The sequence below is a fragment of the Neoarius graeffei genome, chromosome 2 (assembly GCF_027579695.1).
Source record: "Neoarius graeffei isolate fNeoGra1 chromosome 2, fNeoGra1.pri, whole genome shotgun sequence".
Taxonomy (NCBI): domain Eukaryota; kingdom Metazoa; phylum Chordata; class Actinopteri; order Siluriformes; family Ariidae; genus Neoarius; species Neoarius graeffei.
The window spans coordinates 104,171,416-104,193,917 of record NC_083570.1 but is presented as its reverse complement, the minus strand read 5'-3'; the positions used below and the strand labels follow the sequence as shown (position 1 = coordinate 104,193,917).

Here is a 22,502-nt window from a genome sequence, read left to right as displayed (position 1 = left end):
GTAGTGATGTGGTGTATGTAACTTATCATAGCTGTATTAGTGTGTCTGTAGGTGCATGTTAAAATGTGTGTGTGTTGTACAGGGTGACGCACAGTCCACTTCATCAGTCCAAGACATCGCCAGACAAGTGTGTGAGCAGCTCATACAAAGTGAGTTCACACCATGACATGCTCTCTCACCCCCTTCACCCCGTTCACATTACATCAATACTACATGTTTAAATATCAATTAAAATCTGACCTTTTGTAAATAAAATTTACAAAGGATATACAGTGCCAGTCAAAAGTTTGTACACCCCTACTCTACTCATTCATACCGTAGGTTAGAGCCCTGCACTCCCGCGGGAGTCCCGCAGGACTCGCGGGACCCGCCACAAAGCAATGCGGCGCGGGACAAATTTTGAAAGCTTATTGCGGGCGCGGGTGGGACCGGAAGTGCACATATGCGCGCGCGGGTGGGAGCGGGAGTGCACATATGCAGCACGGGCGGGAGTGGTGATAAGCTGCAGTCCCGCTAACTAAAAACGTGTTTGAAATAAAATTTATAAATTATTAATTTATGTCTATCATATATAATTTGTGCTGGATATTTTATTTGGCATTAATAAAAACATTTTAAGATGCCTAAATTTGCAGAGAGAGTCAGATTGCCAGATTGAGTGAGGAATGGCATCTTAAATTTGCCATTGATCACCCTAACGGGAAATCCTTTGATCACCCTAATGACTCGCAGTTCACACCCAGCTAGCAAGAGAACCATGAGTGAAGTGATTTACTGCTTGCATTAGTCTACAACTCTAATCAGAGAGACAGGTTACACAGTGACAGTAGGCTTGACTCAATGCTATCCCAGAAATCCTTCCTGTAATATGCAAATTTGGCTGTCCAATCAGAGACGGCCAAATTTGCATATTACAGGAAGGATTTCTGGGATAGCATTGAGTCAAGCCTACCGTCACTGTGTAACCTGTCTCTCTGATTAGAGTTGTAGACTAACTCAAGCAGTAAATCAATTCACTTCTCTTACTAGCTCTGCTTTGCAATAAAAAAAAAAAAAAAATCACCATTGGTACAAAGCAAGCCCATTCACTTTTTTATGCTGATCAGAAAATTACAATGGTTTCTCATGTGATAAAAATATGCGATTCGCGATTAAATATTTTAATCGCTTGACAGCACTAATTATTATTATTATTATTAGAGACACTACATGCTGAATTCAGAAACAAGGTAAATAATAACAAACGTGAACGTGAGCTGTAGATATTTATGCTCAAATCCACTCAAAGTAGGGGGCGGGGCACCATCACGCTGTGTCAAGACAAGAACTTTCCTGAGAAATAACGCGAACGTCTGCATCATGCGGGATTTGCGGGCGGGAGCGGGACAAAATATGGCAGGCGCGGACGGGAGCGGGACTGAAAATCATAATTTTTTTGTGGGCGCGAGCGGGAGCGCGACTGAAAATCATAATTCTTTGAGGGCGGGAGTGGGACTGCACAATGCGGGCGGGAGCGGGACTGAAAAATCCGACCCGCGCAGACCTCTACCGTAGGTGTTTCTGTATTTGGACTATTCTCTACATTTTAGTACCATCTTGAAGACATCAAAACTATAAAATAACATCTGGAACATAGATGAAATTATGTGGAAAACAAAAAGTGTAAAAAAAAACAAAACAATATGTCTCATATTTTAGATTCTTCAAAGTAGCCAGCATTTACCTTGATGACGCTTTGTACACTACTGGCATTATCTTAACCAGGTTCATGAGGTAGTCACCTGGAATGCTTTCCAATTAACAGGCGCCTCGTCAAAAGTTAATTAGTGAATGAGTTTCTTACCTTCTTAAAGGAGAACTGAAGTAATTTTTAAACTTGCTTTATTTCTTAATTAACGTGTTATTCAGTTACGTTTTCGGTTTTAGTAACCTTATATCGTGACTCGTATTGGCAACTAATTGCAATTAAATATTATACTTATCGGCCTATTCGGTTTTTAGCCGTGTTGAATTGAGTTCGTTTGGTCCACGGCAGGCGTCGCTTATCCGCACGATCTTCACGAGACTTGTGCGAGACTTTGAAACGTGAAGTGTCAGCCAGGTGTCAGTGCCGCCATTTTGAAAACTGTTTTCCAAATGAAATATTGCACAAAAACGAGTTTAAATGACGATTACTGCCTACTTTTTTCCAATCTTTCCTGATTGCTATCAGAACAAACAAAACTTCCGGCTTGATTACATCAGCATTCGAAAGAGGGCGCACGCATCTTTTTTTGTGGTCATGCTCAAAGAAATCAATTTAAAAGCCTCAAATTTGATTTAGTAAAAGGCAGCGGCAAAGAAAGTATTCAGCCTTGATTTTTTAAAAAAAACCCTGAAAGCTGCAGGTACGGCACGTTTTAATTATGCGACAGCAATGATGTCAATATTGACGGACTAGTGTCCGAAAGTGTTTTCATTTTACCAATGAGCTCTCTATATAGTCCTCATTCATCTCATCTCATTATCTCTAGCCGCTTTATCCTTCTACAGGGTTGCAGGCAAGCTGGAGCCTATCCCAGCTGACTACGGGCGAGAGGCAGGGTACACCCTGGACAAGTCTCCAGGTCATCACAGGGCTGACACATAGACACAGACAACCATTCACACTCACATTCACACCTACGCTCAATTTAGAGTCACCAGTTAACCTAACCTGCATGTCTTTGGACTGTGGGGGAAACCGGAGCACCCGGAGGAAACCCACGCGGACACGGGGAGAACATGCAAACTCCACACAGAAAGGCCCTCGCCGGCCACGTGGCTCGAACCCGGACCTTCTTGCTGTGAGGCGACAGCGCTAACCACTACACCACCGTGCCGCCCCGTGCAATATCGTAAACCATATTCAACTCTCATTCTCCATTAAGTAGTGATGTAATACATGTGGGATAAGCGATATGCTAACAATATTGCATGCTTTCAAACCAAATTAATGAAACCCACTAGAAGGGAATAGAACACGTTTTTTTTTTTTTCCATCGAAAAAATGTCCTGTATGTGTAATAATCACCGATATTCACTGAGCCTGAGGTGGATAATTCTCATCTCATTATCTCTAGCCGCTTTATCCTTCTACAGGGTCGCAGGCAAGCTGGAGCCTATCCCAGCTGACTACGGGCGAAAGGCGGGGTACACCCTGGACAAGTCGCCAGGTCATCACAGGGCTGACACATAGACACAGACAACCATTCACACTCACATTCACACCTACGGTCAATTTAGAGCCACCAGTTAACCTAACCTGCATGTCTTTGGACTGTGGGGGAAACCGGAGTACCCGGAGGAAACCCACGTGGACACGGGGAGAACATGCAAACTCCACACAGAAAGGCCCTCGCCGGCCACGGGGCTAGAACCCAGGACCTTCTTGCTGTGAGGCGACAGCACTAACCACTACAGAGGTGGATAATTGTTTTAGTATAAATACACAGGTGATTTTTTTAATTTAGATTCTATAAAAAAAGTATTTCAATCTTCAAATGCAGCATGCGAATGTAATCAAGGTGTGGCGCAAACTTATGTTACTTCTCTTTGCCGAGTCACATAAAATACTTTGTTTTGAAATTGCTCAAATAAATCAATTACCTTTGAATAGTTTTAGACCAAATTTCATAGCATCTTTAGTGCTTTTAGGAACAGCATTTTCTTTCATCATTTGTAATTCTTCCTCACGTACGGTGACAAAGTGATCAGCCGCCATTTTGGCGCGTCGCTGGAGGTGATTATCGAGAAATAGTCCAAATTTCTCAACCAGTCAGAGCATGCACGATTTTCTATATTTATACTAAATGATAATATCATGCGCAGTATTGAAGTACATTGAATAAGCACTTCTCAACACTTTTTTTTTTCTGTTTCTTAGCTCACATGGCTCGTTATAACGCCATCCTGAATCATATCCCAAGGCAGCACACAGTCTCACTCCGCCCTGCTCCCGGGCCTCCAGGTGAGCCTGGTCGGCCTGGTCCTCCAGGACAGCAAGGAGAGCAGGGTCCTCCTGGACGTCCCGGATTTCCAGGATCTAATGGAGAGAACGGCCAGCCTGGAGACAGAGGTGGGCGAGATTAGAGACTAACATACAGGATGCCGAGTACAGATTAGTGATAATCCTGAGGGATCAGAAGTAAGGACGTGTAAGATTTGTAGATGAGATGAGGGATTTTATGCAGTGTTTGCATTGTAGATGAGATGAGAGAATTAAATTATTAGAGAAGCTGAATGCCGAAGGCTGGATTTGGTGTGCGAGGAGAGAAAACACAGATCCTTTTAATCCTCAGTTAATACACCTTTTAATAAATATTTTGTGGTGCTTTCTTCAAACACTTGTCGATTTTTTTTTCATTGTGTGACACCACAAATCTATTTATGCACGACATTGAATTGAAGGTTGTTTTGTCACCTTTACAGTCCTTTCTTTAAAAAAAAAAATCAAATCAACTTTGCTTTCTCAAAAGTTAGAAAGACCCAGCAAGAAAATGGACGTCGGATTTGGAGCGTGAATGAAATTTCTGGAATCTAAAGTACAGCTGGAATTTGAAACATCTCATGCTGAAGAATGGGGACATTCGTGTTATACAAGTTAAACTGATGAACTGACATTCATGTTATACTGATGCATTCATTTTTCTGTATTATACATATAAATAGACATAAAACTTGAAACTCTTTTAAAATATTCATTCTCAGTTTATCCCTTTTTTTCTTTCTAAGGAGCACCTTGTTCACATTGGCTGAAGGACATATTTGATCAGATTATAAAGCCAGGAAATTGACATTTCCGACCCTTTTATTTCTCCAAATTATTTTTAAATGGAATTTCCTTTTAAGCCTTTTTTTTTTTTTTTAAGTTGGTGTGCAATCAAATTGGAAAGAAGACATCCAGAAAAGAAATGTGTCCTGCGTTCCTTGAGGGCGCTATTGCTGAATATGAGTGAGGGCTGGTGCGAAGGGTAATTTTGTGTGTGTGTGTGTGTGTGTGTGTGTGTGTGTGTGTGTGTGTGTGTGTGTGAGATCAGGTCTTCCAGGTGAGAAAGGAGAGAAGGGAGGCCCAGGTGTTGGGGTCCAGGGTCCCAGAGGGCCTGTAGGACCTCCAGGTAAACACACACACCATAAACACAAACAAACAGCCTATGGTCTCTTGTGACATATGAAGTAACGGTGAGAAAGAGGAATCTCTTCAGGATCATGATGAAAACGTGAGCTGGACGCCGCTGTACAAAATGAAACATTACATTTCATGCCTACTCCACTTTAAACAGTTTTAAAAATTGCCTTGAATGTTTATTTAACACTTATTTCACGAAATCAAGTCGTACATGAGCTGATAGCTACCGTATAAGCCATGCACAACAAGATTGAGTCGAATAGCTGTTTTATTCTATCCACGTTTACTGGATTTTGAGAAACGGAGCATTTCTATTTTTATCTTTTGTAAATTCGATAAATAAAAAACATGTCCAACAAAATCATTTCTGCTTAGAATGTAAACAAACCGGTGAAATGACAGGAGCAATTTGTGAAAAATGCAATAATAATAATTCTTGAAAAAAAATTTTTTTACTTTTTTATTTTTTTTTTGGGGGGGGGGGGTTTCAAGTAGAGTTTTTATTTCATCCTCGGTTGGTTCAGTAACACACTCTGCCATTATTTTCTTCTTCTTCAGGATTTTTCGGCGGTTGGTAAACCAACTTAAAGGTGCATTACCGCCACTGACTGGGCTGGAGTGTGGAACAGGAGATATTGGGGGGGAGATGACAATATTCTTTTAGCTATTTCTGTTTCTTTTAAAGGTCCCATGGCATGAAATTTTCACTTTCTGAGGTTTTTTAACGTTAAAATGAGTTCCTCTGACCTTCTTAAGTCACCCCAGTGGCTAGAAATGTCATAATGTGTAAACCAAACTATGCCCACCCTTTGTCAATATTTGAGAATGGCGTGTCAAAATGGCGCGTTGATAGGCTCTTCCCTTTACTACGTCAGCAAGGGAGATGATCCCCATGCCCCCCCCCTCTGGATTCCCACCCACTGTATGGATTGCCCGCCCAGCTCAAAAGTTGCCACCATAGATGCGTCACTTCAATTTTGTAGTGAGGAGACCATAGAGGACACAACAACATGGCACCACCTAAGCGAGCGAAACATGGAAATTGCACTGTACATGGATGTGACAACACAGAAAGGAATCTGTTTTTACTGCCGTCGGGAGAGCCCCTGAAGACGCAGTGGCTTAATTTTATTTACTCCAATAATACGCCGTCGAGTCTACCTAAGACGGTGTATGTTTGTCGGAAGCATTTTCCTGATGAATGTTTCCACAACTTGGGACAGTACAGGGCAGGTTTTGCACATCAACTGTCACTGAAGCCTGGGTCCGTACCAAGCATCCCTGCTGCATCAGCCACAAACACCGAACAAGTAAGTGTATAACTGTTAAGTCGTTTTGCCGTGTTTTAAAATCGGTGCGTTAGCCTTGCAATGGCTACATTAGCTGTGCAGCTAACCGCTTCCTGCAGTTAGCCAGGTACACTGCGCTACAAAACCAAAAAGCATGCAGCATGCTCTGTTAAACTGAGTTTAGTCTGGAAATTGACTGTAACTTATGAGCTTATGTTTGACTATTGCTCCACAATGCATGTCTTCTGTTGGATAGGCGATATGTTGCTGTAGTTGCTGCTTCTATCCTCTTTGGTTATGGAGTGCGTGTTCAGGCCTAGGGTATTATACGTTTGTAAACTACCACTCCGAACACTCTCACTCATGCCCGCAGCTTGGTCAAGCCCCTCCCCCTCCCCCCATGGCCCGCCCCCACCCTCTACCCTTCCCCGCCTCCATGCTTCTCATTAGCAAAACGACGCACTGGGAAAAGGGCTGAAATGGGGCTTTCTCCCAGGAGGCTATATCTACGTGCCGAGGGTTCATTTCGAGAAAGGCAGCGGATATAACATCCGGAAACCTCCACGAGCCCGTTTAAAGCATCAACAAACCACCATGCCATGGGTCCTTTAAATACTTGATAACAATGTGATATATCTGACTTGATGTGTGCCGCCATTTTTGTTTGTTTTTCTCTACACATGGTATATGAGCTGATATCCTAGTAGTAGAATAGCCAATCAGAGCACACAATTGCTCATCTCCAGTGAATGTGGCTAGAATAATACTTATTATTATGACTATATATAGGCTACATGCTTAGGCTATAACAAGCCATGCATGCTTGAATAGTCCCACTCAGTATGCATGAGAGCAATTTAAAAGAAAAATAAAACAATTCAGCTATTATGGAGTTTAATTAGGTAACAATTTAAAAAATTTGGCAGTCATTAGAACTTTTTAATATCATGAATTTCAACAATTCTACATACACTGAATTCTGTTGCACTGAAACAACAGATATTTTTTTTAATGCTTACACACATTTGCCAGAAGACTTCTTTGTTTTGTCCACATTTCTCCCATTTTGGCAATTTGCCCACTCCCACCTACACTACAGCTACCAACCAGAGAGGATGTGAAAGCTCTGAGACAAATTCAAATTTTATTTGTCACATACACAATCATACAGAGTCCAGCATGCAGTGAAATGTTTATTGTAATGCTCCATTGGCCATAAGGACAGTTGGTGGGGAGTGGTAAAAGAGGTGAGGGAGTAAAATAGATCTAGATAGAGACTGTGACTAAAGTCACAGTGATTTGCACTAGCTGTTACAAGCTGGGACATCTAGTCACTGTACCCTATAGATCTGGAAGTGGTAAGAGATAGAGAATGACACTTACTGAGGAGAAGTTGCGACCTGCTGCCCTGAACAAAATTTAAAAAAAAAATGATTGAAAAAATCATCAAAATTGACAGAGTTATAAGTGATTGAAAAAAAATCAGTTTTTCGTGGATTATTCCGGATCAGTGATCCAGATCAGCACCAAAAGTCATAGCAACGTAATTCAGCCCAGAGGTATTCTTGATGTGAAATTTGGTGATGATTGGTTGAAAACTGAGGGAGAAATAGCATCTTAAAACACATAATAATAATAATAATAATAATAGGCAGAAGAAGAAAGCAAAAAGCTCCTGAGGGAGAATAAGAATTTGCACCAGCGCTGCAAGCACAAATTAATTAATGTAATAACTAATAATTTAAAAAAGAATAAAAAATAAGAACATGATGGTGTGCTCTGCAGAATATACAGAATATATACACATACAGTGCCTTTCAAAAGTATTCATCCCCCTTGGTGTTTGTCCTGTTTTGTCGCATTACAAGCTGGAATTAAAATGGATTTATTTTGGGGAGTTAGCACCATTTGATTTACACAACATGCCTACCACTTTAAAGGTGAAATTTTTTTTTTTTGCTTTTTTGTTTGTGACACAAACAATAATTAAGATTAAAAAACAGAAATCTGGAGTGTGCACAGTATTCACCTTCCCAATGTCAATACTTTGTAGAGCCACTGTTTGCTGCAATTACAGCTGCAAGTCTCTTGGGGTATGCCTCTATTAGCTTAGCACATCTAGCCACTGGGATTTTTGCCCATTCCTCAAGGCAAAACTGCTCCAACTCCTTCAAGTTAGATGGGTTGCATTGGTGTACAGCAATCTTCCAGTTATGCCACAGATTCTCAATTGGATTGAGGTCTGGGCTTTGATTAGGCCATTCCAAGGCATTTAAATGTTTACCTTTAAACCACTCCAGTGCAGCTTTAGCAGTATGTTTAGGGTCATTGTCCTGCTGGAATATGAACCTTCGTCTCAGTCTCAAACCTCTGGCTGACTCAAACAGGTTTTCCTCCAGAGTTGCCCTGTATTTAGTGCCATCCATATTTCCTTTAGTCCTGACCAGCTTTCCTGTCCCTGCAGACGAAAACCATCCCCACAGCATGATACTGCCACCACCATGCTTCACTGTAGGAATGGTGTTCTCAGGGTGTTGGGTTTGTGTCACACATGGTGTTTCCTATGATGGCCAAAAAGATAATTTTTAGTCTCATTTGACCAGAGAATCTTCTTCCTTGTGTTTGGGGAGTCTGCCATGTGTTTTCTTAAGCAATTACTTTTTTCTGGCCACTCTTCCATAAAGCCCCGCTCTATGGAGTGTACAGCTTAAAGTGGTCTTATGGACAGATACTCCCATCTCTGCTGTGGATCTTTTCAGCTCCTTCGGTGTTGTCACTGGTGACTCTGTTGCACCTCTGATTAATGCCCTCCTTGCCCGGTCTGTGAGTTTTGGTGGGCGGCGCCTTCTCTTGTCAGGTTTGTAGTGGTGCCATATTCTTTCCATTTTGCTATAATGAATTTAATGGAGCTCCCTGGGATATTCAAAGTTTGGGATATTTTTTATAACCCAGCCCTGATCTAAACTTCTCCACAACTTTGTCTCTGACCTGTTTGGAGGCTCCTTGGTTCTCATGTTGCTTGCTTAGTAGTGTTGCAGAGTCAGGGTCCTTCCAGAACAGGTTGATTTACACAGACATCATGTGACGGATCATGTGACACTTTGATTGCACACAGGTGGCTCTTAATCAACTAATTATGTGAATTATGAAGTGAATTGTTTGGACCAGCTCTTATTTAGGGGTTTCATACGAAAGGGGGTGAATACTTATGCACACTCCAGATTTCTGTTTTTTCATCTTATTGTTTGTGTTGCAATAAAACAAAAATTTTCACCTTTAAAGTGGTAGACATGTTGTGTAAATCAAATAGCGCTAACTCTCCAAAAATCCATTTTAATTCCATGTGGCAGCGGGGGCATGGTCAAGCGTCGGTCTGTGAATGGAAGGTGGAGTCAGGGAAGGTAAGTGGCAGAATCACTGCACCTGATGTGAGTTAACCTGTGTTTGTGTGTCTTCCCCAGTGACCGCGCCCTATAAAAGGAGAGAGAGAGCAGAGAAAGGGAGCTCTCTCCTGACCCGAATGCATGTGTGTGTGAGAGTGAATGAGCTGAAAAGCCACCTATAAAACAGAAAATAAAAAGTTTCTGAGAACTCAGTTCTGGCCTGCCGTGCTTCTGTGCTCCACCCACTTGCTCTGGTTCTACAGTGGTGCCGAAACCCGGGACGGGGCGCAGAAGGAGACAGCCCCATGGAGTCCTCCCCCTTCAAGGACCTGGTCCATGCCCTCGCCTCGGTCCAACAGAGCCAGCACCAGGCACTGGTTGCCCTCTGGAAGGAGCAAGAACAACGGTTCGAAGCCCTGGTGCTGGCACAGTAGGAAGATCGCCAGGCGTTCCGGCACCTGCTCGTGTTGGCGGGGTCCACCATCACCACCGCCGCGGACCCTCCCCACCTCACCCTAACGAAGATAGGTCCGCACTATGACCCTGAAGCCTTCCTCGCTCTTTTTGAGCAGGCAGCTTAGGCATAGGGTTGGCCGGTGGAACAGTGCACGGCACGCCTCCTCCCCCTGCTAACGGGCGAGGCGCAGCTGGCTGCGCTACAGCTCCCCGCCGACAGCCGGCTGGTCTATGCCGACCTCCACAGGGCAGTCCTCCAATGTGTAAGGTGCACCTCGGAGCAGCAATGGCAGCACTTCTGCACGCTGCGCCTGGAGGATGTTGGCCGGTTGTTCGCATTTGGCCAGCAGCTCCGGGACGCCTGCTGGCAGTGGCTGAGGGCCAACAACCATGATGCCGAGGGAATCATCGACCTGGTGGCGCTGGAACAATTCACCGCCCGACTTCCGGAAGGAACAGCAGAGTGGGTCCAGTGCCATCGCCCAGCGTCGCTGGATCAGGCCATCGAGCTGGCGGAGGACCATATGGCGGCTGTTCCGACAGCAGGACAGCGTATCTCCTCTTCTCTCTTCTCTCTCTCTCTCCCCTTCTGTTTCTCGTCCTCACCCCATTCCCCCACCGCGGAGGCTGGGGCTGGCTCCACCCCAACCGGCCCACCGCACCCGCGGTGCCCTACCATTTCCTACTTCCATGTCTGTGTCTTCCCCCCCCTCAGGTGAGTGAGCTCTGAAACCCCGGTGCAGAGGGAGAGCCTGGGCCGGTATGCTGGCGCTGTGGGGAGCCGGGGCACCTCCAGCATCAGTGCTCGGCAATGGAGGTTGTCACGGTGGTCCGGATCCCCGATGCGCCAGGGACCGCCCTCAATCGGGCCGGAGCATATCGCATACTGGTGAGTATCCAAGGGGATACGTATCAGGCTTTGGTGGACTCCGACTGTAATCAGACCTCAATCCACCAAAGCCTGGTGCAAGATGAGGCATTGGGGAGAGCACAATTGGTGAAGGTGTTGTGTGTGCACGGGGATGTTTACAACTACCCTTTAGTGTCGGTCCACATTCTATTTCGAGGGGATAAATTTAGAGTAAAGGCGGCGGTTAATCCTCGCCTTACGCACTCGATAATTTTGGGGACTGATTGGCCGGGATTTCAAGTCAAGTCAACTTTATTGTCAAATATGCTATACATGCTCAACATACTGCACAGATGAAATTTCAGTCCTCTCTGATCCACGGTGCAAGCAGGCAATGCAATAAATAAAAATAGAATAATTGAAAAAACAAACAATATAAACAGAATAAACACTTTAGATAAGAACTAGACATAGACTAAACACTCAAACAAATGATATAAACAGTATAAACACTCTAGATAAGAACTAGACATAGACTAAACACTCATAAACAAACAATATAAACAGTATAAAGATTCTAGATAAGAACTAGACATAGACTAAAACACTCACGCACACACACACACACGTAAATTGGTGCAAATAAACAGTCAAGGGCACTTGAGGTATAGCAGGTAAACATTAAATAAGCAGTATAAACAATAAACTAATGGCTGTTAAGGTGAGGTAGTGTGGAATAGTGCAAATGAGCGAGGTAAAGTGAAATGTGCAGTCCCTGAGTTCAGTGCGTTAATGAACGTTGAGAGAGAGAGTGTGTGTGTGTGTGTGTGTGTGTGTGTGTGTGTGTGTGTTGGGGGGGGGGGGGGAGTGTGAGGGTGACATGTCAGATGCTGAAGGGGGGTGTGCAAGCAGAATCTGTGGCAGGAGCCAGAGGGGGGAGGAGTGGCAGAACAGGTAGGGAGTTGAGCCTCCTGACCGCCTGGTGAAAGAAACTGTTCTTGAGCCTGCTGGTTTTGGCCCGGAGACTCCGCAGTCTCCTCCCCGACGGCAGCAGACTGAAGAGGCTGTGAGATGGGTGGGTGGGGTCACCTGCAATCCTGATGGCTTTGCGGGTGAGGCAGGAGTTATAAATATCCATTAGAGAAGGGAGAGAGACACCAGGAATTAATGTCACATTTAGTGAAGAGTGGGGCCTGCCATAATTTCGCGGGGGAAGGTCCTGGTGTGGCATTGGTGGGAGCAGCTGTCACAGAGCCGTCTACGTCATCACCACGTCAGAGTGAGGAGCAGCAGGCTCCTCCTCCCTCTCTCAGGGAATCCCTCATGGATTTCCCGTTAGAGCAGTCGCGAGACGAGACTCTGTGGCATGCGTTTGACCAAGTGAGAGTAATCGATGGTCAAACGCTCCAGCCAAATGCCACCCTGTCCTTCCCCTGTTTCTCCATGATTAAGGATAGGTTATACCAAGTGACGCAGGACACTCAGACAAAGGAACTGATAACACAGCTTTTGATCCCAAAGAGCGGCCAGGAATTTATATTCCAGGCGGCTCACTTTAATCCCATGGCCAGACACTGAGGGAAGGATAAGACACTAGCCCGAATAATGGCCCGGTTCTATTGGCCAGGGATTCGCATCAATGTCCGTAGGTGGTGTACGGCGTGCCGCGAATGGCAGTTAGTAAATCCAGCGGCCATTCCAAAAGCGCCTTTGCGCCCTCTGCCATTAATCGAGACCCCGTTCGAAAGATTTGGGATGGATCTCGTCGGGCCATTAGATCAGTCAACATGAGGATATCGCTTTATTTTAGTTCTGGTGGACTATGCAACGCGATATCCAGAAGCAGTGCCTCTTTGCAATATCTCAGCACGCAGTATTGCGGAAGCACTCTTCCACGTCATCTCCTGAGTCGGAATCCCCAAAGGCAAGGCAAGTTTATTTATATAGCACATTTCATACACAGTGGCAGTTCAATGTGCTTTACAGAAGTAAAAGCAAAACAGTAAACAATAGAAAATAAAATTACATAAAATAAATGGGGAAGAAAATTAATAAGAATTAAACAATAGTAGAAATAAAATAATAAAATGAGATAAAAGTTCAATTAAAAAAAAAAGCTGAATAAAATAGAATAAAAGTTAAGTAAAATTTAAAACATGGAGAGACTGTAAAAGTAAAGAGTTTAAAACATGTAGAGATGGCAATATTAATAATTTAGCAGAAAGCATCTGAAAACAGCTTGGTCTTTAACCTAGATTTGAAGCTGCCAACAGCAGGAGCATTTTTGATGTCCTCTGGCAGTTGGTTCCATAGCTGTACTGCATAGTAGCTAAAAGCTGCTTCACCACACTTTGTTTTAACAACAGGTTTTAACAGTAAATTTTTCTGCTGCGATCTGGTAGATCTGATTGGGTTAGGCTGCTGCAACATATCAGAGAGGTAATTGGGCCCTATAGAGATTTGTACACCAGCAGCAATGCTTTAAAGTCAATTCTGTAGCTTACTGGAAGCCAGTGAAGGGACCTTAGAATTGGAGTAATGTGCTCTGTTCTTTTTGTTTGTGTGAGAACCGTAGCTGCTGCATTTTGAACCAGCTGAAGTCGTTTGAGGGTTTTTTTTGGCAGGCCTGTGAAAAGGCCATTGCAGTAATCAACCCTACTAGAGATGAAGGCATGTATAAGTTTTCCCAGATCATTTTTTGACATAAGTCCTCTTAGTTTGGAAATGTTTTTAAGGTGATAAAATGCCGTTTTAGTGATTGCTTTCATGTGACTGTCAAAGTTTAGCTCGCTGTCAATGAAAACACCAAGATTTTTAACCATTTCTTTTGTTTTAATCCCCTTTGTGTCAAGAATAGTGGTAATCCTGAGTCTTTCATCTTTTTTTCCAAATAGAATTACTTGTTTTATCTGTGTTCAGCTGAAGAAAATTTTGTGACATCCAGTTGTTGATTTGATCGATACATTGGTAGAGACATTCAAGGGGGGCATAATCATTAGGTGATAGAGCAAGATAAATTTGGGTGTCATCTGCATAGCAGTGATATAAAATTGAATTGTTCTTGATAATTTGCCCAAGTGGGAGCATATAAAGGTTGAATAGTAATGGTCCAAGAATCGACCCCTGGGGGACACCACAGGTCAAGGACATTGACGTTGAGGTACAATTTCCCATGGTAACAAAGAAGCTTCTATCTTTTAAGTATGATTTTAACCAATTGATAACTTTACCAGTCAACCCAACCCACTGTTCAAGTCGATATAGCACTATGTTGTGATCAGCAGTATCAAAAGCTGCACTGAGGTCCAGTAATACCAGGACCGATGTTTTGCCTGCATCAGTATTAAGACGTATGTCATTTATTACTTTAATCAGCGCTGTTTCAGTGCTATGATTGGCACGAAATCCTCATTGAAAGTTATCAAAACAGCTGTTTGATATCAAGAAGGCAGTTAATTGATTGAAGACAATTTTTTCAAGGATTTTCCCGATGAATGGTAGATTTGATATTGGCCTGTAGTTATTTAATACTGAAGCATCCAGATTATTCTTTTTAAGTAGGGGTTTTACAACGGCTTTTTTCAAGGACACAGGAACAATGCCAGTCTCTAGGGATGTATTTATGATTTGAAGCACATCTGTAATTATAAGATGTAGAACAGACTTAAAAAAGTTGGTGGGCAGAATGTCCAATTCAGATGTTGAGGAACTGAGATTTTGTACAGTTTTTTCAAGAGTCTCATAATCAATTAAACAAAATTCTGACATTGTGTTGAAGTTATCTGTCTGTGTCACTGGTGATTGCAGTTTTTCAATTATTTGCAACTGAGATATATTATGAGCAATATTATGTCATATTTTATCAATTTTACCTTTAAAGAAGGATGCAAACTCATTGCATTTATTAACTGAGAGAAGTTCAGGTGCTAATTGTGGTGGGGGATTTGTTAGCTTCTCTACTGTTGAAAATAGCACACGGGCATTGTTCATATTCCTGTTGATGATGTTGGAGAAGAAAGACTGTCTTGCTTTACGAATTTCATAATTATATTTACAAAGCATCTCTTTATGGATTTGATAATGGATGTGAAGTTTAGTTTTGCGCCATTTTCTTTCAGTCTTTCTACATTCTCTCTTTAACAGTTTAACAGCTGGGTATTGCTTCCATGGTGCTTTCTGCTTATCATTGACTCTTTTGATTTTGAATGGAGCAATATCATCCATAATTTGGGTCATATTTAAATTAAAAATTTCCAGTAAATCATCTACAGAGTCTGACATTTTGGTTGAGATCCGAGAGAGAGCTTGCTCAAAGAGAACATGTGTTGTCATTTATGACTCTCCTAAGAGTGTCAGACTCTCCCAAAGAGATTCTGACTGATCAAGGCACTACGTTTATGTCACGCACACTGCGTGAACTGTATGGGTTACTGGGAATTAAGCCTATCTGCACCAGCGTTTATCACCCACAAAAGGATGGCTTAGTCGAACAGTTCAACCGCACCCTCAAGAACATTATTCAAAAATTTGTAAGCGAGGACACACGTAGCTGGGATAAATGGCTCGAGCCCCTGTTATTCGCAGTGCGAGAGGTCCCACAAGCCTCCACGGGGTTCTCCACGTTTGAATTATTATACGGGCGTAAGCCGAGTGGCATTTTAGATGTGCTGCATGAAAATTGGGAGGGGGGACATTCAAGAAGCAAAAATGAAATTCAATACGTTATCGACCTGCACACCAAACTCCACACCCTCACACACCTAACCCAGGAGAATTTGCAGCAGGCCCAAGAACGTCAAGTCCGTCTGTACGACAGGGGCACGCGCCTTAGGGAATTCACACCGGGAGATAAACTACCCGTGTTGTTGTGCACGTCGAGCTCCAAATTGATCGCCAGGTGGCAGGGACCCTTTGAGGTCACACGGCGAGTCAGGGACGTCGACTATGAGGTGCGGCGAACGGACAGGGGCGGGGCGTTACAGATTTACCACCTCAATCTGTTAAAACTTTGGAACGAGGAGGTCCCCGTGGCATTGGTGTCGGTGGTTCCAGAGAAGGTGGAGCTGGGGCCGGAGGTTCAAAAAGTACAATTGACATCACCCACTGCTCCGGTCCCCTGTGGAGACCCAACTCACGGAGGTCACCCAGTTGCAGACAGAATTTTCTGACATATTCTCGCCCCTGCCCGGCCGGACCCACCTCATAGAACACCACATTGAGATGCCCCCGGGGGTGGTAGTGCACAGCCACCCTTACAGACTGCCCGAACACAAAAAAAAGGTGGTTCGGGAAGAACTCAAGGCCATGCTCGAAATGGACATCGTGGAGGAGTCCCACAGTGACTGGAGCAGCCCGGTGGTCTTGGTTCCTAAGGCCGACGGGTCGGTCCAGTTCTGTGTGGACTATAGAAAAGTCAACGCAGTGTCTAAATTTGATGCATACCCAATGCCTCGTATTGATGAGTTGCTTGATCGACTAGGCATGGCTTGTTTTTATTCGACACTGGATTTGACAAAAGGATATTGGCAGATCCCCTTGACTCTGTTATCCCGAGAGAAAACGGCCTTTTCTACACTGTTTGGCTTACACCAGTTCGTCACACTTCCTTTTGGGCTGTTTGGGGCGCCCGCTATGTTCCAGCGGCTTATGGATAGGGTCCTCCACCCCCATGCCACCTACGCAGATGCATACTTGAATGACATCATTATTTATAGTAATGACTGGCCGCGACACCTAAAACATCTAAGGGCCATCCTTAGGTCACTGAGGCGAACGGGTCTCACAGCCAACCCGAAGAAGTGTGCGATTGGGTGGGTGGAAGTACGGTATCTGGGCTTCCACTTGGGCAATGGACAGGTGCGTCCCCTAATTAATAAGACAACAGCAATTGCGGCCTGCCTGAGGCCCAAGACCAAAAAGGGGGTGAGACAGTTCCTGGGGCTGGCTGGCTACTATCATAGGTTTATACCTAATTATTCAGACGTCACCAGCCTGCTGACTGATCTCACTAAAAAGGGGGCACCAGATCTGGTCCAGTGGATGGAGCAATGCCAGTGGGCTTTCTCTGAGGTATAGGCTGCACAGTGTGGGGGACCACTGTTACACTCCCTTGACTTTTCTCTCCCCTTTGTTTTGCAGACGGACGCATCGGACAGAGGGCTGGGGGCTGTTCTGTCCCAGGAGGTGGAGGGGGAGGATCATCCAGTGCTGTACATCAGCTGGAAGCTGTCGGTGCGTGAGGGCCGGTACAGCACCATAGAAAAGGAGTGCCTCGCCACCAAGTGGGCAGTTCTCGCCCTCTGCTACTACCTACTGGGACGCCCTTTCACCCTCTGTTCGGACCACGCGCCCCTCCAGTGGCTCCACTGCATGAAGGATGCAAACACACGGATCACCCGTTGGTATCTGGCACTCCAGCCATTTAAGTTCAAGGTGGTCCACAGGCTGGGGGCACAGATGGTCGTGGCGGATTTCCTCTCCCGTCAAGGGGGGGGGGGGGGGGGGGTGGCTGCAGGCCGGACTGCTCCCCGGCCTGAGTCGGGCAATGGGGGTATGTGGCAGCAGGGGCGGGGTCAAGCGTTGGTCTGTGAATGGAGACTGGAGTCAGGGAAGGTAAGTGGCAGAATCACTGCACCTGATGTGAGTTAACCTGTGTTTGTGTGTCTTCCCCAGTGACCACGCAGAGAAAGGGAGCTATCTCCCAACCCGAATGCATGTGTGTGTGGGAGTGAATGAGCTGAAAAGCCACCTATAAAACAGAAAATAAAAAGTTTCTGAGAACTCAGTTCTGGCTTGCCATGCTTCTGTGCTCCACCCACTTGCTCTGGTTCTACATTCCAGTTTGTAATGCGACAAAACAGAACCAACACAAAGGGGGATGAATACTTTTGCAAGACACTGTACACTGTAGAATATACAAAATACAGAATATGCATAAATATCTAGATTGCACCCAAGATACATGAACCCATCACAGCTGAACACACTCAGAGAAAAGCTCAAAATGTGAAAGCCCAGTATTTTTTAGTGTCACTGTGATTGACAGGCAAACAAGTCACGCCATCACTCCCATTCAGAAAGCACAGATAATTATGCTCTGGAGACGGACAGCTGTGGCATCCTTAGAATTCAAACTCCCCATGATCGGGTGAAGGCTTTTGTTCCACATGACTCAGCAGACCGAACACTTTTAATTCAGGTATTAAAATGTTTTTAGAGTCTTGTAATATTTATATCTCTGAGCTCCCGATCTTGTCTACATTGTTGTAAAAATATTCTGAAACTGCCATTTGTTTGATGTGTGGGATCCCATCACAGGTTTTTACATTTGCCTGAGGAAAGAAAGATAGAAAATGTAAAACAAAATATATCAATAATTTCCGCACACATTTCTGTGTAGTCATCAGATACACATTAGCACCCAGTCAGTACACAATTGTGTGTGTGTGTGTACTCTCAGGACCACCTGGTGAGGGAAGAAGAGGCAGCCCTGGCCCATCTGGTCGTCCTGGCAACCCTGGTGCTCCCGGCAGACCGGGCATTCCCGGACCAGTAGGACCAGCCGGGCCCCCAGGATACTGTGATCCAAACTCCTGTGGATACAACGTGGCAGGTGAATTACTCTCTTTGTCTGTCTGTCTGTCTGTCTGTCTGTCTCTCTCTCTCACTCACACACACACACACACAAACAAACACGCATCATTAAGGGTGGTTGAAGTCTTCAGAGTTAACCCATGTGTTCTGTTGAAGTTGAAATGGCTTGTTATGTTTTATTAAAATTGACACAATTTTAAAACGGAAAATATGAAACTTTATCTGCTAGATTCGCTTTCTCGAACAAACATTATTATTATTATTATTATTATTATTGTAATCATATACAGTGGATATAAAAAGTGTACACACCCCATTAAAATGATCAGTTTTTCTGATGTAAAAAAAAATGAGACCACGAAAAATAATTTCAAAACTTTTCCCACCTTTAATGTGACCTATAACCTGTACAATTCAATTGAAAAACAAACAAATCTGTTCGGGGGAAAAACATCAAAAATAAAAAATGTCCAATAAGCTCATTGCATAAGTGTGCACACCCTTAAACTAATACTTTGTTGAGGCACCTTCACCCACGGTGAAGCAAGGTGGTGGCAGCATCATGTTTTGGAGTTGTTTTTCTTCAGCTGGAACAGGGGCTTTAGTCAAGGTGGAGGGAATTATAAGCAGTTCTAAATACCAGTCAATTTTGGCCCAAAACCTTCAGGTGTCTGCTAGAAAGCTGAAGATAAAGAGGAATTTCATCTTTCAGCATGACAGTGACCCCAAGCACACATCGAAATCAACAAAAGAATGGCTTCACCAGAAGAAAAAGTTTTGGAATGGCCCAGCCAGAGCCCAGACCTAAATCCAATTGAAAATCCATGGGGTGACCTGAAGAGGGCTGTGCACAAGAGACGCCCTCGCAATCTGACAGATTTGGAGCGCTTTGCAAGGAAGAGTGGGCAAATATTGCCAAGTCTAGATGTGGCAGTTTGATAGACTCCGACCCAAAAAGACTGAATGCTGTAATTAAATCAAAAGGTGCTTCAACAAAGTATTAGTTTAAGGGTGTGCACACTTATGCAACCAGCTTATTGTACATTTTTTTTTGTTTTTCCCCCCGAACAGATTGGTTTGTCTTTCAACTGAATTGTACAGGTTATAGGTCACATTAAAGGTAGGAAAGTTTTGAAATTATTTATCATGGTCTCATTTTTTTTACATCAGAAAAACCGATCATTTTAACGGGGTGTGTACACTTTTTATATCCACTGTGTGTGCATATATATATATATATATATATATATATATATATATATATATATATATATATATATATAATATTCTACCTCACTACCCTTAATCACCTATGTTGTACATCATCATGTCAACATATCAAACTCACACTGGGATGTTTTGAGTCATTTCCTTGCTCTTAGTTGGATCATCGTCATGAATTCTGCATGCTATGAGTGGCTTCAGGGCGACTCATGATGCAATGCTGAAGCAATTCTACTAGATGTAGAAATCCAGAGATTGCTTGTGTGCTGGATTTGGTTTAAACTGATACACAGAGAGGAACAGGGACAGGACGGCTCATTCAGCTTAATAGAAAGAAAGAGGAAAGGGGACAGGTGCCGAGCAGTTAAACTGTCACAGATTACTTTATGTAAACACATAAATCTGATCACACAGGAAGTACAGCCATATTGTGGTATTATGTGTGTTTGAGTCGGTAATAAGTTAGTCATACGTATAGCTGTTGAGAAGAGTGTGTTTTCGATACTGTGAGCAGTCCTGAGGTGTGTTGTAGCACTGTTACACTCGTGTGTCTTGTGTACACTTCTAATTAAATGTTCAGCATTGCAGTGAAGCAATCATCAGCCATGTTGTGTATACAGTTTCAGTTTAAGCCGTCGGTGTTTGGAGTTCAGTGTTCATCAGTGCAGCCTGAAATCTCCCAAGGTTTACTATTTGTGCTGTCAAAAATATTATGATAAAAAGAAACCTTCTGAACTGATGGTTATCAGTCACATGGGTATGATAGATATAATATTGTTAGTTGTATAGTATTGACATTACTCTGTGTGTGTGTGTGTGTGTGTGTGTGTGTGTGTGTGTGTGTGTGTGTGTGTGTGTGTGAGAGAGAGAGAGTGTATAGCATGAGTGCTGAATACATGTATTAGGGCCGTTGTAGGTAATTGATTGATTGATTGATTGATTGATTGATTGATTGATTGATTTAATTAATTAGGACCTGAGGAGATAATATACTGAGAAAAACACCTCAGAATTTCTGAGATTAAAGTTGTGAATTTATGAGAAGAATCTTAGATGTCTCTGGGATTCTAAAGTCATAAATTTGCAAGAAAAAACAAGCAAACAACAACACAAATTTACAAGAAACAAAACTCAGAAAAAAATGAGAAAAATCCACGCACTGAAAAGAACAGGAAACTTCTCTTGCACAATAATTATACCTTTATAAACAGCTAAAAACAAAACGTATAAACAAAGCTGTGCGGTTTACACATTCGTCTCATGTTGCATCCAGAAAGCGCAACAATCCCATGCTTCCTGTCTTCCTGGCTGTAGAGCATTCTGGGAAATATAGTTGAAATTTGTTTCGTGCTTTATTTAAATAATATTGGCTGGTGTTGAGTGGTATATCAAATATATTCCATTCAGCTAGCATGATACTGAACGAGTCGAAGACGAGTAGCTGAATGGAATATATCTGATATACCATGAAAAAAAAGCCAGTCAACATTATTATTATTAGCTCATCCGGCCAGCAGGCAATGAGTTTATGCCATCATGTGTTGTCCGGCGTCATCCACATTTAACGAAAATTGTTTCTTCTCTCTCAATTCTTCATTGATTTTTATTCTTTTTTGGCAGGAAGGTAAGGTAGGTCTGCCTGGGGTGCATATGGCTTCGGCCCATATTTGCATAATTGCAATTAATAATGAAGATATGGAGTAATTAATTAATCCCTAACAAGCAGTTTCCACACAAATTGCTTCTTCTCCCTCAATACTTCACCGATTTTGATTCTTTCTGGCATGAAGGTAGGGGTACCTAGGGTGCATGTAACTTCTACCCAGATTTGCTTAATTACAATTATTAATGCAGTTATGGACTAATTAAGCCTTAATGAGCAGTTCAACAAAAATCACTTCTTCTCGGTCAATTCCTCGCCATTTTGGATTCTTTCTGGCAAGTAGGTCAGTATTCCTAGGGTGGATATCACTTCTATATATAGCTTATATATAGTGTATATAGCTTGCAACATTTATTGCGCAAGGTGGCCCACTTCAGATAATTCCTTCTGGACTAGACAAGGCCAGCATGAGCTACACCATCATTAACGGTCTCGTTTAACATACACATTCCTTTTGGGTGTTCAACATGTCTTTCTCTATCAAAATTCTCTCAAAATCTTCCGTATTTAATGAAGCAAACCTGGCGGCCACGTTTGTTTACAAATTGTCACAGTCTCTTGTGAGTGCGGAAGTTTTACATTTCCGACGTCTTCACAACCATACAATATCCATTCCATCCATCCACTATCCATAACTGCTTATCCTGTGCAGGGTCATGGGCAAGCTGGAGCCTATCCCAGCTGACTACGGGCGAAAGGCGGGGTACACCCTGGACAAGTCGCCAGGTCATCACAGGGCTGACACATAGACACAGACAACCATTCACACTCACATTCACACCTACGGTCAATTTAGAGTCACCAGTTAACCTAACCCGCATGTCTTTGGACTGTGGGGGAAACCGGAGCACCCGGAGGAACCCACACGGACACGGGGAGAACATGCAAACTCCGCACA

The 22,502-nt window shown here is 43.4% G+C and overlaps 1 protein-coding gene and 1 long non-coding RNA gene across 4 annotated transcripts in view; one reads left to right on the top strand and one right to left on the bottom strand.

Annotated features, from left to right (window-relative positions):
- The window catches only part of col14a1b (collagen, type XIV, alpha 1b), a 255,917-nt gene that overhangs the window by 231,245 nt on the left and 2,170 nt on the right, over positions 1-22,502 (top strand). For all 3 annotated transcript variants that reach the window (XM_060915314.1, XM_060915311.1, XM_060915312.1), the window contains 4 exons: positions 83-149; positions 3,905-4,096; positions 5,058-5,135; positions 18,584-18,736. In XM_060915314.1, the coding sequence (XP_060771297.1) occupies positions 83-149; positions 3,905-4,096; positions 5,058-5,135; positions 18,584-18,736 (490 nt within the window). The remainder of the gene's footprint in view (positions 1-82; positions 150-3,904; positions 4,097-5,057; positions 5,136-18,583; positions 18,737-22,502) is intronic.
- On the bottom strand, positions 9,723-20,859 carry LOC132882083 (uncharacterized). Its single transcript, XR_009654101.1, has 3 exons — positions 20,066-20,859; positions 18,590-18,716; positions 9,723-18,455 (listed from the first exon to the last, which is right to left on the bottom strand). It is a non-coding gene; the product is annotated as an uncharacterized LOC132882083 (long non-coding RNA).